The 17558-nt window shown below is 44.3% G+C and overlaps 1 protein-coding gene across 1 annotated transcript; it reads right to left on the bottom strand.

Annotated features, from left to right (window-relative positions):
* Nucleotides 1-922: 922 nt before the first annotated feature.
* ncapg (non-SMC condensin I complex, subunit G) lies at nt 923-15196 on the bottom strand. Its single transcript, XM_079998663.1, has 22 exons — nt 15178-15196; nt 14753-14865; nt 13708-13938; nt 13274-13502; nt 12813-12958; nt 12622-12706; nt 12294-12486; nt 12024-12173; nt 10483-10623; nt 8575-8698; nt 8119-8208; nt 7517-7711; nt 7278-7388; nt 6355-6474; nt 5941-6177; nt 4185-4366; nt 3925-4090; nt 3425-3592; nt 2652-2775; nt 1786-1836; nt 1590-1659; nt 923-1324 (listed from the first exon to the last, which is right to left on the bottom strand). Exons 2-22 carry the CDS (start codon nt 14858-14860, stop codon nt 1198-1200), a joined length of 3048 nt encoding a protein of 1015 aa, XP_079854789.1. The 5' UTR covers nt 14861-14865; nt 15178-15196; the 3' UTR covers nt 923-1197.
* Between the last annotated feature and the right edge of the window lie 2362 nt (nt 15197-17558).

Here is a 17558-nt window from a genome sequence, read left to right as displayed (position 1 = left end):
CTGGTTTAAATTTTTCAAGTATATGCTTCTCATCTAATTTCAGCAAGTGGGTTAATCCAGACAGTTGCCATTATTTTATTTTTCATTAAAAAGTACCTACATGTCTTTCTTTGCTTATTTGTATTGGGTTTAAACATTTATTTTCAGTGCTTGTAAAGAACATGAGGAATTTATTCTGGCCTTTGACACTAGGTCAAGATTCAAGAGGTTTATTTGTCACATACATATACATACTTTCATACATATATGCAGTGAAATGTAATACGCACCCGGTGATTATATGTCCTAGGAAGATTTTTCTACTAGACCAACTAACTGATTCCTAAAATGTAATACATTAAGTCAGTAATACTTATAGAATAAAATAAAAATATATAGAATAAGATAGAATAGATAAAGGCTTATAGGCTTATGTATATGGGATAAGCTATTTATGTATATACAGATATGTGCATTAAAGTGGCATAAACCCTATCATGAACATGAACTGCATTTCTTTCCCCTTTAACATCTGGAGAAACAACTGGTCTGTTTTTTTGTTTGTTGTCTAACATAAACCTTGAGTTAATTGCCTTGTGCACCAGCTAAATTATGCCACACCTTGCATTTGCAGCTTTGGTCAGGGCTGATCCAGTTTGGCAAAAATATTGTTGAAATTAGATTCAACAAACTGTCATTGCACAGAGTACAAGTACTGAGGCAACGAAATGCATTTCTCTGCATTTCACCCATCCTAGTAACTGACGTATAGTGGTGCCTGAGGGAGTGTCCGGGGAGTCTCTTGCTCAAGGACACATCAGCACGCTACCAGGAGGAGGATCAAACCAGCAATCTTCAGATTACTAGACGATGAGGCAACCAACCAGTGCTAGTGTGAGTACAATGCTTCAAACATCAAACAGGGACAATCCTTTGAGTAGTACATTTATTGGGGTTAAAAGGAAAATATTTATTTAAGACCTGCCAACAGTTTAATACCGTGAATTGCAACTAAAGACAACTTAAACTTAAAAATAGAGACAAAATGTACCTTCTGTACATTCAGTTCATTCTTAGTTTTAAAACATAAATATAATAACTATTAAATGGCTATTGTATGTCATGTGGATGTAACACAGTTTATAGGAATTATAATTATAGAATAAACTGCAGTTAGTAACCTCTCAGCTTAGGAGGTTTTTTTTTTTTAAGGCGGTTCTACGAGGCATTGGCCTCCTGATCCATGAGAGGGTTGAGGTCCATCTTGGTCTTCTCCAGAGCGGCTGTCTTGGCCCTCCTGGAGGGTCGCGCCGCAGGGACGGATTCTGGCACGTTCTCTCCATCGCTGGGTATGGAAGGAGGAGGAGAAGGGGTTCATATCAACCTCCTACCTAAATCCTTTCAAGGGTTTTGAAATATTTGAGGATGTCTTTGTAAAATAAATACATAATGATACCTTGGGATGGTTGATTCAATGTTAAATGTGTGCAAACCTGTTGGCTTCTTACACGTGGGAATGTGAATTCATATCCTCCTTGTGACATGAATCTCCAACCCTAAAGTTTATGCCGATAATAAATTCCCAGAGGGAAGGTACAGGAAACGCTCACCTCTCCTCCGATGACCCCGCCCTCTTGCTGGCCTTCCTGCCCCCTTTGGCAGGGACTCCGTTCCTGGGACCTGTTTGTGCCCAATAAGAAGTGATATCACTCAGAGAGCGGTCGCATCACGTCTCCTCCACCCGTTCAACCCGACAACAGCAGGCGATAGGAACAGAGCATTTTGAACGCGGCGAGTCTCCATTACCTCTTCTGGGCCTCTTCACGGACTTAGCCAGACTTTCTTCGGTTGCCACCTCTGCGAAAAGAGATGGGGGAAACAATTAATTCAGAGCGTGTTCCAGATTCCTGGCTCGACGGACAGTGAATGGGATGTAGGGAAGCATATTTAAATCCAGTTAGCTGCATTCTGGTAATAGGAGATAATCCTGTTACGGAGGGAAGAGCTGTGACACTTTGCATAGAAATGTGGTTCGGCAGAAAGGGGGGGCGGCGCACACTGGAGAGGCCGCGCCGCATGGGTAGCGTAGGCATTACTGGGAGAGGGGCATTTCTCTGGACGCAGACGGTGGTTTTGTGTGCGCTACTGGTTTTTCCTGTACCTCCCGCATCCGTAGTACAGAGTTGGTAGCACACTTACTGAGTAGACTATAACACATCATCAGTTTACCTTCATCGGTGTCTGACACACCTTTGCTGCGATGCCAACGTTTGCAGTGGCTAAATGGCAAGTTACCCTAACTTCTTTCGACAAATAGTCTGTTGCCCCGTTGGTACATTTTCGCTACACTTTCGTTTGCTCTCGAACTAGACAGAGATATGTGTTTGTATTTTGGTTGGTTACTTATCATCACTATTTAAAAAAAAAAAGCTACTGTAACACGTCTCTACAGATGCAGCCGCCTAGAGTTGCCGGCTGGTCTGTGACAGGCTAGTGACAGGTATATTCAGCTTGCAGCCGGCTGGAGGCTGCAAGTCGGCTGGTACTATGTTAATAATAGGTTATTACGCCACTTTAATATATTAATTTATTCAACATAATCTTTTTTCCATATAAAAGATAATATATTTTATGTTTTGTGGTATTGTGAAATCCCCAGTGTGGGTTTATACCGTCTGCATTGATGTCCAGCAGCTGCAGCGCCGTGGCGTTGAGGAGCTCGGCCTGTACTTTAGGGTCCACCAGCCGAGTCATCACCTTCTCCACGGCGCGAAGGCAGATCCGATCCTTCACCACCTGGAGACGCCGGCAGAGCGAGATCAAACCTCTGGGGACGAGCCGAATTACACGCGTGTGGATTCAGCCCGGGGCGACGCCATCAGAGAGTTGCATCAATAACCGCCACGAACGTTGTTCCCTGTAGTAACGACTAGGGGAGGATGTGGAGCGGTGGCCTTGACTACCCTGGGTCGGGACAGTACTTTTGGGAATCACATCAGGCTGGAGTGACTGGTTTGAGAGCAGTCGAACTCCACTCCCGCTGCCACAGATTTCAATGTACGCTGCGTTTTACTTGTGGGTGTGTCATGAGGCTGCTGGACCAATCAGGAACCGGTGCCAAATGATCCCCTGTTCTCTGTGACCACCCCTATTCTCAAATTCTTGCGTCAATTCTGACATCGAGGGCTGTAAATCACAAGCTGCAACACAATACGAAGAGATATGGATAATTCAAATAACTATCTAGTAATTGCCAGTAAGAACAATTTTGTCACAAGGCAACCACAGTATGATATGATAATCATTTTATTACTGACCTCTACCAGACTGAAAAACCTGAAGCAATTTTCTTTTCATGTTTAAAAACTGTGCTTAACTATTTTGTCCCTAGTGTGTGTGTGTGTGTGTGTGTGTGTGTGTGTGTGTGTGTGTGTGTGTGTGTGACCTGTGTGATCTGCTCCAGCAGCGTCAGCAGGTCCTTCCTCGTGGTCTCGTTTGTGCTGAGCTCCAAGTTGCTAAGAGTCTTGGTGTAGAGACGCACCTCGGGGGCTGCGGGGTCCTTCAGGATCTCCCCACACACACGCACCGCCATGTAGTCATGGACACACACCTCCTGGGGAGGCGGCACACAAACACACGCGCTGCGTATTAGTGCGGCATCGTCCGTTCATATTCGAATTTCGGCCGAACCCCGGAGGGAAGAATTCGTTGTAAAAACACCTGAGCAGCCCTTAAGAGATTTACACGATCAATGGTTCTTTATACATAAGCAACAAGATCAAACCGTGACATTCACCGTTAAAGGCTCTGGAATCCTAGTACAGACGACTACCTATTTGTTAACTCATTTCAAAAAGGGGGAAGACCAAACTGTTTGACTACACACGTCTACACAGATAATCAAGATGGCATTGGGGGGGGGGGGGGGGGGGGGGGGGGGCTGACCTCTGTATTTGGTGAAGGTTTGATGAGCGCGCTGGCTCGGGTCAGCTCCACCAGCAGCTCTGCCACGTTGCTAACGTCCACCTCGGCCAGCGGGGACGTGGCCGGCGCATTCATCAGAGTCCTTATGGTGGGCAGGAAGCTCTCCTCCAGGACCTCCTGGTGGGCTCTGGGAGACGCACATGGGAGCGTCAACATCACACGCATGAGAATCCACGGTACAATAATGCCATCAGACGTGGTGTTTTCAGTGTGTCTGAGACCTGCTCTCGCGGGCGTAGAGCTGGAAGAAGACCCCGAGGCAGTGGCGCAGGCGGGTGTCGTCCTCAGTGACAGGATTGTACCACAACATGACCAGACGCGACAGCATTTTGGCACTGGAGATGCGGCCCGTGTACATGAGCCTGGCGAGGCCCTCGGCCGCCTCCGTCCGCAGGTCGGACACCTGCGACACACACACACACACACACACACACACACACACACACACACACACACACACACACACACACACACACACACACACACACACACACACACACACACACACACAGGTTTGATAACATGAAAAAAAATAAAAAAGACGCTTCTCATATGGTCACCTCCACCTCCAAGTTCTGCCTTACCCCAACTGGGGTATAGTTAGTCTAAAGCCATATTAGCGACACCATGACAACCAGTGAGACAGAAAAGGTGACTTAAAGGTTGAGGGGTTTTCTGTCTCTTTCACCAAGTTTAACCAAGTAACACTTGGGTTTTTTGAACATTTGGTGCCAAAATCGGTTACTTGTCAAAGATAAATGGCAGGGATTATGAAATCCATGTATTGCAGCAGAAGGTACTGCAGAAAAATATTACATAGCTCAAAAATACTGAGGTGCCTTAAAAACATAATTTTTTGTAGCATGTATTACATGTATACACCGATCAGCCACAACATTAAAACCACTGACAGATGAAGTGTATAACATTGCATCATCATCATCATCATCTCGTTCCAAACGCACCTGTCAAGGGCTGGGATATATTAGGCCTCCAAGTGAACAGTCAGTTCTTGAAGTTGATGTGTTGGAGGCAGGAAAAATGGTTAAGCGTAAGGATCTGAGCGACTTTCACAAGGGCCAAATTGTGATGGCGAGACGACTGGGTCAGAGCATCTCCAAAACAACAGGTCTTGTGGGGTGTTCCTGGTATGCAGTGGTTAGTACCTACCAAAAGTGGTCCAAGAAAGGACAACCGGTGAACAGGCGACAGGGTCATGGGCGCACAAGGCTCATTGATGCACGTGGGGAGAGAAGGCTAACCCGTCTGGTCCTATCCCAGACGGGTTAGATGTCTAGCCAGAGACCAGTCACAGCGCCCATGTTGACCCCTGTTCACCACCGAAAGCACCTACAATGAGAACGTGAGCATCAGAACTGGACCATGGAGCAATGGAAGAAGGTGGCCTGGTCTGATGAATCACGTTTTCTTCTACATCATGTGGATGGCCGGGGTGAGCGTCCGATTCAATGGAGCATCTGTGGGATGTGCTGGAACAACAAGCCTGATCCATGGGGGCCCCACCTCACAACTTACAGGACTTAAAGGATCTGCTGCTCACGTCTTGGTGCCAGATACCACAGGACACCTTCAGAGGCCTTGTGGAGTCCATGCCTCCAGGGGTCAGAGCTGTTTTGGCGGCACGAGGGGGAGCTACACTATATTAGCGGTGGTTTTAATGTTGTGGCTGAGCAGTGTATAATACATGTAGACAACATGATGTGTTACAATACATCTTGCATCTCTAGCTCTCACTCTCTAGCAGGTTAACGCAAGTCATTTTCAGAACCATCTGCAGAATGAAAGAAATGTGATAAATTGCAACTGCCCTACTAGGTACAAAATTCAGTCTAAGTCTAACACACACACACACACACACACACACACACACACACACACACACACACACACACACACACACACACACACACACACACACACACACACACACACACACACACACACACACACACACACCTCGCTGTCCAGGAACTCGGACAGCATGACGAGGATGCTCTGGGCCGTGTCCCCTGGCCCGTCTCCCTTCTCCTCGGTGGACGGCGCCTCCTCTTCCCGTCTCTCGGGAGAACCGGATGGCGGCGCCGCCTGAGGGACAGATTTGTCGGAGAGCAGCTGGAAGCCGAACAGCAGCAGCAGGTCAATGACGGCCCGCAGAGCACTGATACGAATCTTCACTTCGTCCAACTGGGCGATCTGCAAACATACAGAGAGTAAAATTGGAATCGAATGATAAATACTGCGGGAGATAGGTTATTTTTTTTAAAGTCAAATGAATGTTCACAATCACAATATTATTATTACACATGCAATCATTTGGATGAAGTGACTTCTCTGCACTCCCCATATGGACAGGGTTTTGGATGAGGTTACCTGCAGCAGTAGGACCATGTGCGTCTTGGCCTGCTCTTTGCTGTGCAGCGTGCAGGTTCCCAGACACACCACAGCCATGTTGCGCACGGCAGGGTGGGCGTTGGCAATACTGGGCAGGATCTAGACCGTGTGGATGTCGATTTCCCCACACATGGCAAACAAAATGATGGGTTACATAAAAGTTAAATATACATAGACAGCATATGGAACATTCCTTCCTTTCGATAGGGCTAGATTTAAAGTGGTAATCCATAACATTGTCCATGTTAGTTGGATTATACTACAAGACCAAAATTATCTTCTTTTCTTGAAAGTTTGCGTCGGTGGGGATGTTTTTATTCTTTATAATATTATATTACATGATTTAGCAGACGCCTTTGTCTATATCACAGTATATCACAGTCACAGCTAAACATTCCCTTGAAATACAGTAAGTAGCACTAGTCGAGTTAGAGTTGTTGTTTTTTTAAATCTGAGAATACTGTTATTTTTTGTGAATGTTGACTCATAGATAGTTTACCGATCACAACTAGGTACACTGGTTTAGCAAATTCACTATGGCTGTTTTTTACTTCTTGCGAGTGCCTGATTTGTGCATTCTTGCTGAAAAAGGCAGCAGACCCCGCCATCAACCATGGGAACAGCATATAGAGGGGCAAATGCATTGAATGGCCAATTCAAGTATCAAATGACATTCTCAAGAACAAAAGAATCTCAAAATTATACCTAAATAATCTTACAGACTACCACTTCAATATTATAAAGTATTAAATTATGAACAGCAAGTGTTTTGAATTTCACACATAGTTGCACGCTGCATTGTACCAGTCCATTCCTGGACGGTAACTTGATGTTTCACCGTCGCTTCAATCAAAACAGGAAGTCAGGGGAGAGAGCGAGAGGGTTTGACGTGATTGATTTACCAGTGAGGACATGATGGCACTCATGGTGGGACTGATGCGAGTCTGGATGTTCATCTGCTTTAGCAACGCTGCGCACATCGTCAGACACCTCAGGAGAGTTTCTGGGTCATTCTATGAGGCAGAAAACAAGAAGACGCACACGCAACAATTACTTCCCTGGAGTGTTTCATAATTGAAGCTGAGGGAGAATCACCAGTGTGGGGGGGGGGGGGGGGCTTGGCTACAGCCAAGCAGTGTACCTTCTCCATGCGGACATCCTTCTCACTCGGCGGGCAGCTGCTACTCGCTGCAAAGTCTTGGATGATCTGGGTCTGTTCGTTTTCCAGCGCGGTGATGGAGTCCTTAAGAACCGCCGCTCGGCCAAAGTCCTGTGCAGAGATGCAGTCCTCCAGCGCTTGTTTGGCCTCCAAGATACGCACTTTCATCTCCGCCAGCTGAAAAAAAAGAGGATAATTGGAGAATGGAACATAATACGAGTGTTGGTATCTATATAACTACACTATAAAAAGGGAGAGGGTATTGGTTTCAATACACATTTGTTTCCAGGAAGAAGTGAAGTGAAACTGCAGTTTAGTAGATAAAAAAAGATAATGTTGGTGGTTAATGAAGAAGGGCACATAAAAAAAGACTACAGTTTTAATTTATCTATTTAACACTTTGGTTTTCCCTAATATGATAGTGTAGTATGGGACTTCTGCTGTGAAAACTAAAAGTCATCGTTTTTAGGCTCAATTACCCATCTGCAGTCTAAAATCTGCTGCGGGTTACTACGGGAGAGAAGAAGGAAGGCGTGGGATGATTTAAATGAGGCGGTTAGCTCTGGCGCATCCCCGGTGCTCACCTTGACCTGCTGCCGGCATTTTTCGCTCTCGTCCACAGGCTGGATGGCCTCCATGATGGGCTCCCGCACATCCGAGATGATTTCCGCCACCTGCAAATACAAAACAGAACCAAAGGAAACCACCATCACTACACTTGTTTCACAGATGCCTCTACCTGCAAATTCCCCGATGCCACGGCTTAAGTAAATCTGAACTTGAATAGGTAGGTGAATAGGCCAGTTTGAATAGAGGTTTGTCTGTAGATTAAATATGAATCAGGTAAATAACTACAGACAATTTGATAGTTCAAGACATAAGCCACACAATTATTTTTCCACAGTCTAAAATCGGTGCCTTCAGGTGGAATCACCGGAATGGTGAAAATTGTTGCATCATAATTGGACGCGTAACCATTGGGCATTATATCAAACATTATTTTAGATGAGCCGTTCCCTGGCGTGCTTGTCCCCACTCACAGTCTGTATGCGTCTGTTGTCGTCGGGTATGAGGCCAAGGAGCTTCTCGGTGAGCAGCGACACCAGGGAGGGAAGCGTCTGAAGTTGCGCCAGCATCTCCTGCAGCACGGCCAGAATGCGCTTCCTTTAAAGTAGAAATGACATCCGTAGTGAAATTCAGTCGACTAGGTGAGCCAATATTCTAGCTTAATGGGTTCTCATCAAAAAGGTGAATCATCATTACACCAATCAGTGTTGGTACTTTAACTATACTGACCACCTGTCCTAAACCATCAGCCCTAAATTTCAATAAATCCTTCCCGCTATTGCAATAAACATCAGTCCAGGCAGAATTCGAGACCCAACAGTGTCCACAACCCTCTCCACAACTCTATCTACACTCTGACACCATTTCCTCGACCAACACAAAGCAAATTTAATCTCCTCTGGATTTTAAGTATCGCCGTGGGATGGGCCTCATGCTATAAAGTATTAGGAGCCCATAAGCTAAACTAGACCATGCTCATGTTTTATTAAATGAAACCCCCCTCGACGTTCTTATCGTGAAATAAATCTGGCTCAAGTCTCAGGTACCACAGGCAGATCCTTTCAGATGTTATTAGATAAGTAAAAAGAGGGAGGCAGTGGTGCAATTTAAGCAAATAACTGTTTTGACTGTACAAACAACCAAGTGTTCTGTTTCTGAGACCGTTTAATTGTTCCTTCAGCATCCGTGTGCCAAAAATAATAAATACAATTTGTACAATATGACCATGTGTTGATATGACCGAATGGATAACTGGATTTCTTTTTAGGATATGCAGATGTTTTTATTGAGCGAAATGAGCGTTCGATTTTGAAGTTCGAAATCACAAGCAGGTTCATGACTCTCCCTGTATTTTTGTGGGTGATAATGTCCGACATGGTCTCCATATCAGGACGGTCAAGATCCGCCGGTAAACAAATGCAGTGTGTGCTGAGGGGTGCCGGCCCCTCCGTGGAATCGACTCCGGCTCCCCTCAACAGATACTGCATCCGCCCAATGCACCAGCCCACAAGCGGATTTCGACCACAAGCGGATCTTGACCACTACAATATGGGTATGAGCCAATGATGTTTTAGAACATGTAGAAGACAAGACAAAGGCAGTAATTTGCCTTGTACTACCAGTGTTACCCTCTGGCAAACATAGCATCCACTTTTCTGAGCTTATTTTGGTGAGTAACTTAAAAGTAGTGTAACATGGAACTTATTGTTTATTATTGTAAAGTCTAGATTTGATGAAGCTCTTAACAGTTTAGCGTGTTGTTTAAATACTCTCATATTTTTGTTATTATTTATAATTGTTATTTTTCAAATAAAATGTACTTATTACAAAGTATTTTTCTTTCCAAATCGAGGCTCGATAGTCTGACTTTTTTAAATCACTTTTCAAAACCCATTTTTATAGATCTGCTTTTATGTGACGTCGCCCCCTTTATTTATATATTTAATTTTTTACAAACTTATTTTTCTTTTTATTTCTCATTATCATATTGTATCTATTTATTTATTTTTTGTCTCTTTATCCGATTTTACAATTCAATTAATAAATTAAACTCTTGTTTATTAATGTTCCTTTGTCTTTTAAAATCATAATCTGAACGCTCTGCTTTTATTTCATCTGTCAAAGCACTTTGTAAACTGTGTTTTTAAAGGTGTTATATAAATAAAGCTATTATTATTATTATTAGTATTATTATTATTATTATTATTATAACAAATTTATAGCAGTCAGTGCTGAGAAAACAAACCAAAAAAACCAACAAACAAACAAAAAAAAACATGTTAAAATCAAATCGTGGATTTGGGGAATCGTCACACCCATAGTAATGATATTGAAAATGTTTCCGTGCATTCTTCCTCTAGTTGTTGCTTTGCCCATCTTACCTGCCACCTTCCTCGTTGGTGTCCAGGCAGCCAATGAGATGGATGAGCTGCTGTGAGATGAACTCCTGAGTCATGACCAGCTCCAGCGTGCTGAAGTCAGCTCTCTGCTCCTCAGCGAGCAGCGGCACCGCCTTCAGATACCTGACGCACAACAATCACAAAACCAGGTGAATGCTGCTCTTCCAGCCGCCCCCGTGGGAAACATTCAGCATGTCACGGTACAGGTACACACATAATGCAGAGTGCTTTCAAGTAAACTCAGTGCTGCAACTTACACCTACAACACAGCAACATTGGCACTGGTATCACACAGAACTCGCATTTTTCAGACACATAACATTACACATCATTTGCTATCCAACTTCCAACTAGTCAACTTCATACAATAACCTAGCAGCATCTACTTTATTAGATTGATGGTTTTCACTAGTTTCTACTTGTATATTTCGAACATTCTAAACCCAACTAAGGGACTTTCCGTTCCGCCTTGGATCAGGACATGGATTTTCGTAATGGAGAGAGATCACTGGTCCACTGTGCGTTCTGTTCCCCGGGTCACAGAACAAAAAACAAAAAAAAAAAAACTAAAAACAATGAGAGTTTATTTTAGAGTTATTTATTTTGAGGAGCACGGCACCCAGATGGTAGTTGAGGTAAATAAAAACCCTGGTCACTATTTTAGGAAATACGGGTACTGTCAATTGATTTCACTTTTTATTTTATTGTTTTCATCTTTATTTAAAGCAAAGCCACTCCCACCTCCTCTCACTGTTGAGTTTGTACTTCTTTCAACGCCGAGTTCTTATTGAGTATTCTGCTGACTGTGTTCTGGGACGTGTTCTCCGGTGGTTCTAACATCTTTTGTTCTTGCATCTTTTTAAGTGTACCTCCTGCTTCAGGGGCTTGTGCAGAGAACACTGCAAGAACCCAGATCATTGTGTCAATTTGTTCTTATCTTGTTCTGATGACGTCTGTTTGGTAATAAAACGTATACAGGTACTCCTCACTTAACGACCGAGTTCCGTTCCTACCACATCGTTAAGCAAATTGGTCGATAAGTAAGGACCCGTGTTATTTCACAGTTAAGGGGGCGTGGCCATTGCGAACACTAGTGTAGTGAATACTGACAGACTGCAGGAACGAGAGTGAGACTGAGAACGGTGATGAGATGAGATGTATACAGTGTATATATAGTGTATAAAGTGTATAAATATATATATATAGTGTATATAGTGTGCATATATAGTGTATAAAGGGTGATGCGCACTGAGACGCCACGCACGAAGCGCGCACACCGCAGTATTGTACACAGCGTACAATACAAACTGGTCATAAGTACAAACGTTTGTTAAACAGGTAGGCCGTTAAGTGAGGAGTACCTGTACTTCTTTTTAAGTGTACCTCTACCTTAAGATTAAAGTGAGCCAAGTAAGTTCTGTTGGCCCTGGTCCGTTATCTTGCAAAGGAAAGACATAGTGTCTGATACCAGAAACACTATTAGTAGTAAGGGCAGAACAGCACCCTGCTGTTTTATGTCTCACCCGCAGAGGTAGCTGGCGTAGGTGGCAGCGTCCGGCAGGACGCTCTCCAGCATCTCCTCACCCTCGTCCCCCTTGGCCCTGATGAACTCACACAGAGCCCTCCAGTACAGCACGCTCTCACAGCTCAGAGACTGCTCTGGGATCAGCTTCCTAATGAGCATAACAACAATTTGAAAGGGTTTCATTTCATGAAACATTTCGAAAGCTGGTCACGGACAGACAGGCTCGGACACACACACACACACACGGACACACACACACACACACAACCTGGAGTCAAGTTCTATTTTGTTCTGGAGCAGCTCTTCGCTTGGTGTGTTGCTGAAGATGGCCACGAGTGTGTCCAAGGCGGTTTGGGCGCAGTTCTCCACGTCGAGCCGGTGGAGGAGCTCCACAACACCGCCTTCCAACCGCTTCAGCCAGGAAGGCAGGAGGCGACACTGAACGATCTCCCTGACGGCTTCTACAACAGATGCACACACAGACACACTACAATCAGACGCCTCCCTCTGGTGCAGGATTTGCTTTTTGTTAACTTTGAAGATCTTGAAAATCACGATATTCCAAATAAATGACATGTATGTCACTCCTGAAGTACCTGAAGAGTCATGCAGGCCCTGTTGCAGTAGACTGACCCTCTGTGCAATGCTCAGAGCTTTGATATGTACTTTTTCTGACAGTACCTGAAACAAGAAACCAAACAAAATTCCAAAACGAGTGAATGAATATCAGCAATAGCGTTTCAATCCTTGAAACGTGAATAGCATGTGGGTGTGAGCGACGTGATACCTGGTATGCCAGTTTGCGGACGGCCTCTTTGACGTCCCGGGTGCGTTTGAGCACCTTGGGGAGAGTGCGGGGGGACATGGCAATGCAAGACAGAACGGCTCGCCTCACCTCCACATTGGAGTCATTTTCCAAGATCAACATGTAGGCTGTGAGGGGCGGTGAAAGGAGAGAGTGAAAAAGATAATAAACCGTATGGCCCAGATTAAAAACCAAAACTGCAGAACGACAGAACTATAACCCCTTGCGTGCCAAAGATGTACAGCAGACACAAAAAAAATATTCAGTTGTTCTTTACCTGGTAATTAATTTCAGCATTATAATATATTAGGGGAGTTATAGGACAACTAAAACCTTGACTATTAATGTTATATGGAAATGTTGTATCCAGAATAAGATAATGTGGAATGAATGAAATAATATATGAACAAATAAAACTGTATTTCTCTCCACCAAAACACTACCATTGATGGTGGGACAGTCAGGCTCATTGGGCTGCTGCAGTCGAGCCATGGCCAGGGCGGCCTGGATCCTGACGTTAGGGAATTTATCCGTGACACGGACCAGCATGGTCTGGTGGATGCGGTCGAACAGGTCGTCGTCAATTTGGGCGTTCTCTGCCATGCTGCCCAGCAGCTTGTTGATCAGCTGGCACACGCGGAAACGCACTGTGTGGCTATTGGCTTTGTGGGACTGGAACGAAAGAGAAAGGAAGAGGGATGAAGGGCAGGACAAAGGGATGTCAGAGGGTAGAATAGAAAAGATGGAGAGTTGAGGAGATGGGTGATAAGACAGATAATGAAAGAGTAAAAAAGAATTTCAAAAACCTTCATTCATCTTTATCCTGCACACAAACAAATAGTAGCTTTGGTATGTGTGTGTGTGTGTGTGTGTGTACCTCCAACAAGAAGTTAAAGGTGAAACTTAAAAAGGGATGATCGTCCTCCTCATCGTCTTCCTCTTCCACCTCCTCCCCTTCTTCGCCATTTTTGGGCAAAGACTGAAAGCTTGTCGCAAACTTTGTGGCAAACTCGATGACGTTCTCCACGGCCGGCTCCCGCTTGTACACAATCATGGCGTACTTTAGATAGTGGATGAATTCCTCATGAAACAAGGTCTTGTCCTCCAGCTGGAGACAATAGTGTGATTGAAGTGAGGGCTTTGATTAGTAACACAACTTTGGGAATCACAAACATGCCAATAACCAGAATACATAATTCTGCACTTACTAGGAAGCGCAATGAGAAAATGCCACCAGCACCAGTGAAAGCTGTGAGGATTTAAAACTGAAGCTAAGCTTAAAGGCAGGGGTGTCAAACCCATTTTTGGCCACGGGCGAGATTGGCTGCCACTTCATGCAGGCCGGATTACCTTTCCTTAACCCATGATTGCAGATCTGTGTGTATTTTGGGTTAATACAAATTTGAATCAATCGTACAACCTCTGCCATAACTACAAAGAACAAGATTGACTTGACATCAACTACTGTTTTTTACATCGTAATTTTTTACATTCAACCCCCCCCACCACCAAAAAAATATTAATCATCCAGCGGGCCCCATCTCTGACACACCTGCTCTTAATGTTCTCTCTCTCAAATGTTATACTTCTCATGATTCCCCTTTATACAACACACACACACACACACACACACACACACGTATGTGTATATACATATAAAGAACTACTGTACCGTATAAAAATACTAATAATAGGTGACAGGTGCCATGTTATTCACTTCACCTGTCAGTGATTCTAATGTTGTGGCTGATCGGTGTAAATATAAAACATTAAATTATAACGATATTTTTATAGATATTCTTTCAATTCAGTTAAAAAAAAACGGTTAGTTTTAATGAAAAATATACGAAAATACAACAAAAACAATAGTACAATTTCCTAAATCATAAAACCTGTTTCCTCCGGTCTCCTCCGTCTCGTACCTTGTTGTAGCGGCTCTTCAGACTAGCCACCAGCTTAGATCTGTTGTTGTGGCCCTTCTGGGCGAGCTGGAACGCCTCCTTTATTTCCATTTCCCGGTCCGCTGTCATCCTCTCTTCGTCGGGAAAGAGAACGCACAGAAAGGGGAGTTAACGTCCGTATTTCCACGGCTCGCACCGAAGCGTCGGAACGTGTGGGAGCGTAGGCGTTCCGGTCAGCGCAAGGCCACAACCGCACTGAGCTCCAGCTCCCGGTGGGTGGAGAGCGGCAAAGCGAAGTGAAACCCCGCGGAGGCGCAGACTACGGAAACCACTCTTATTTTATGGTTTACCGGTGATTTCGTGGTTTACTGGTAATGTCATTGTTTACGAGCAAGGTAATTGGGTACGTATACAGGCACTCGCGATTAGTTTTATCCGGAACGTACCTTCCCAGCAAGGCGTCCCTCTCCCGGAAGACAACGGCCCCGCTTTTCAAGCTTTCCGCCCGTTTTTAAACTCGGGCCGCGGCTCTCGCGAGAACCGACGCGCGGCGCCGTTCGTGCGGGGTGACGTCACCACCCGCGCCCGCCGTCTGTTCCCTTGCGCGGGTTCGGCGATTCGCTCCGGATTCGGTCGTTGACGAGTCACTCGTCGGGGAAGGAAAGATCCGCTCGGTCTGCCGACTCCCCGTCCGGTCGTTTGAGTGGGTTGATGTCGTGAATCACGGGCGAGCGGGGGGAGGACCTCGGGTGAACGGTGAGCGACAGGGGCGCGACGGCCCGTCGGCTCCAAGTTGTGAGCGGAGTTCGCACGACGATCATTCAATTCAGTCCAAATTATTAATCTAGACTGAAGAACAAGCTAATAGTAATAATTCATATTTATAAATTATACCCCAAATACCCATAATAATAATTTATCCTGTGCATAGTATCACATTTTGTATATTTGTTATGTGTATATATTTTTATATCTGACTATTATCTGTTTTGTGTTTTCGTTTAATTTTACATTTTTACTTCACTTTTTTTATTCTATTCTATTATTTATTCTTTTTCTTCTCCACCCTTTCGGACTGTTGAGCTGTTTCTTCTTGATGCAAATGCTAGATTCAAGAGGTTTATTTGTCACATACATATACATACTCCCATACATGTATGCAGTCAAATGTGCAGTGGCACGCAAATGGTCCGTGTTGTAGCACCAAACCTCACAAGAGCAAACTCTGAGTAGTCTATGTAAATGTACCTGGCGAAATAAAACTGATTATTATCTTGTTCTGATAACTGCAAACTGTGGATCCCAGGACATGCACTCACAAATATTTACTTTGGCAGAGAAATGGAAAGTGTGAATCGCAAAAAAAAAATGTTTTACTCCTGTTAAATGATTTACTTCGGTGGAATTCTTGCAAATTGTAAATCCGTCGCATTCAATGTGAATGTGACCAAATACCATTGCCTTTTTTTTTTTTGTTGGTTTTGTTTTGTTTTGAACATTCATTTAGTCCTCAGTAATTACTTTCAGTTGGAGTTGAAGATTCGCTCACTGCCGGAGTGACTCCTGACTACCGAGTCGTTTCAAGGATTCCGTTCGCTACGAGCGAATCGTCCGCGAGTCTCCCATCACCGGAAACGCGAGCAGAGCTTCTCCCACGGTGCGATCCGTCAGATCGTCACTCAGTTGAATATCTAAAATGTTCACCTCGTCTTGTGACGTGATTGTGCAAGCAGTGACGTGCTACCACTATTGTACGTTTAGTTCGCAGGAGAACCGTGTTGCAGCTCTCGTTTACTATGCGGTGTCAGCCTTTCCAGCGCTTGTGTTTCTACGTGCATGCCGTGACTGTTGTGCCGTCCTGCAAGGCCGCGTCTGCCGCCCCCCCCCGGCAGCTTCCCCGGCAGCCGCGGCGGGGTCACGGCAGCCAGCTCACCCGTGGGAAGGGCACGCACAAGCTGCAGAACACTACAGGCGGAGATGACTCTGAATGCATTTTAGGTTAGCACATAGCACAGCACAGCGCGGCTTTAAAATAAATCACAGGGTAGAGTTTGATTGCTGGGAGTCTGCGCTATAGGATAAACTATAATTTAGTTGTTTAAAAGTTGGGGTGTGTGTGTGTGTGTGTGTGTGTGTGTGTGTGTAAAACACTGATACAGAAATCCCAACTCACTGACTGCTGCATGGATTACAGAACATGATTCATAATTAGGGCAACCCAAATGCAGCAGTTATCTTTAGAACATTACTTCTCAACCTGTTTTTCGGGTTGAGAAAAAGTTGGGGTTTTTTTTCTGGGACCCTAATCTAAAAAGATTGTTTTATTGTTGGATATGATTCCGTCCCAACTTCCACCCCTGTCTCTAATACAGCTACGGAGATAACTGTGAAACTATGCCCAATGCAGTTATTATTGTACATTCTCTAATGGTGGTGATGCCTTGTAAATTAAATAACTGTGACTGACGGGATTTTAACTATTAATCATTTTGCTGGGGACCCTGTAGAACCTCTCGTAGGAACCTTCTTTCTCATGTGTTTTATGCATATAATATTGATAATCTTGTCAGTATTAGACTAGATATTATATGGTTATGTATGTATGTATTATGTATAGGGTTATCCCATCTATTATAAAGAAATATATGGGATAAACAGTGTGTGTGTGTGTGTGTGTGTGTGTGTGTGTGTATCTATATATATATATATAATTATTATTAAAATATATATATTTTTTTACACCTATGTTAAATAGTATGTGCAATGTTAAGTAGGGTGCAATGCACAGTGTGGCTGCACTGGTGCATGACTTGGTCAAGCCAACACT

The sequence above is a fragment of the Zeus faber genome (assembly GCF_960531495.2).
Source record: "Zeus faber genome assembly, chromosome: 4".
Taxonomy (NCBI): domain Eukaryota; kingdom Metazoa; phylum Chordata; class Actinopteri; order Zeiformes; family Zeidae; genus Zeus; species Zeus faber.
This window is presented reverse-complemented; position numbering and strand designations above follow the sequence as displayed.

Excerpts from the sequence above, each read along its gene's own strand:
- ncapg (XM_079998663.1), bottom strand. The coding sequence starts at position 14,860 with ATGACAGCGGACCGGGAAATGGAAATAAAGGAGGCGTTCCAGCTCGCC. Across the intron at positions 7,712-8,118 it reads AATGCCGGCAGCAGGTCAAG|CTGGCGGAGATGAAAGTGCG; the intron begins GTGAGCACCGGG and ends CTTTTTTTTCAG. Across the intron at positions 2,776-3,424 it reads TGCTGGAGCAGATCACACAG|GTGGTGAAGGATCGGATCTG; the intron begins GTCACACACACA and ends CGGCGTCTCCAG.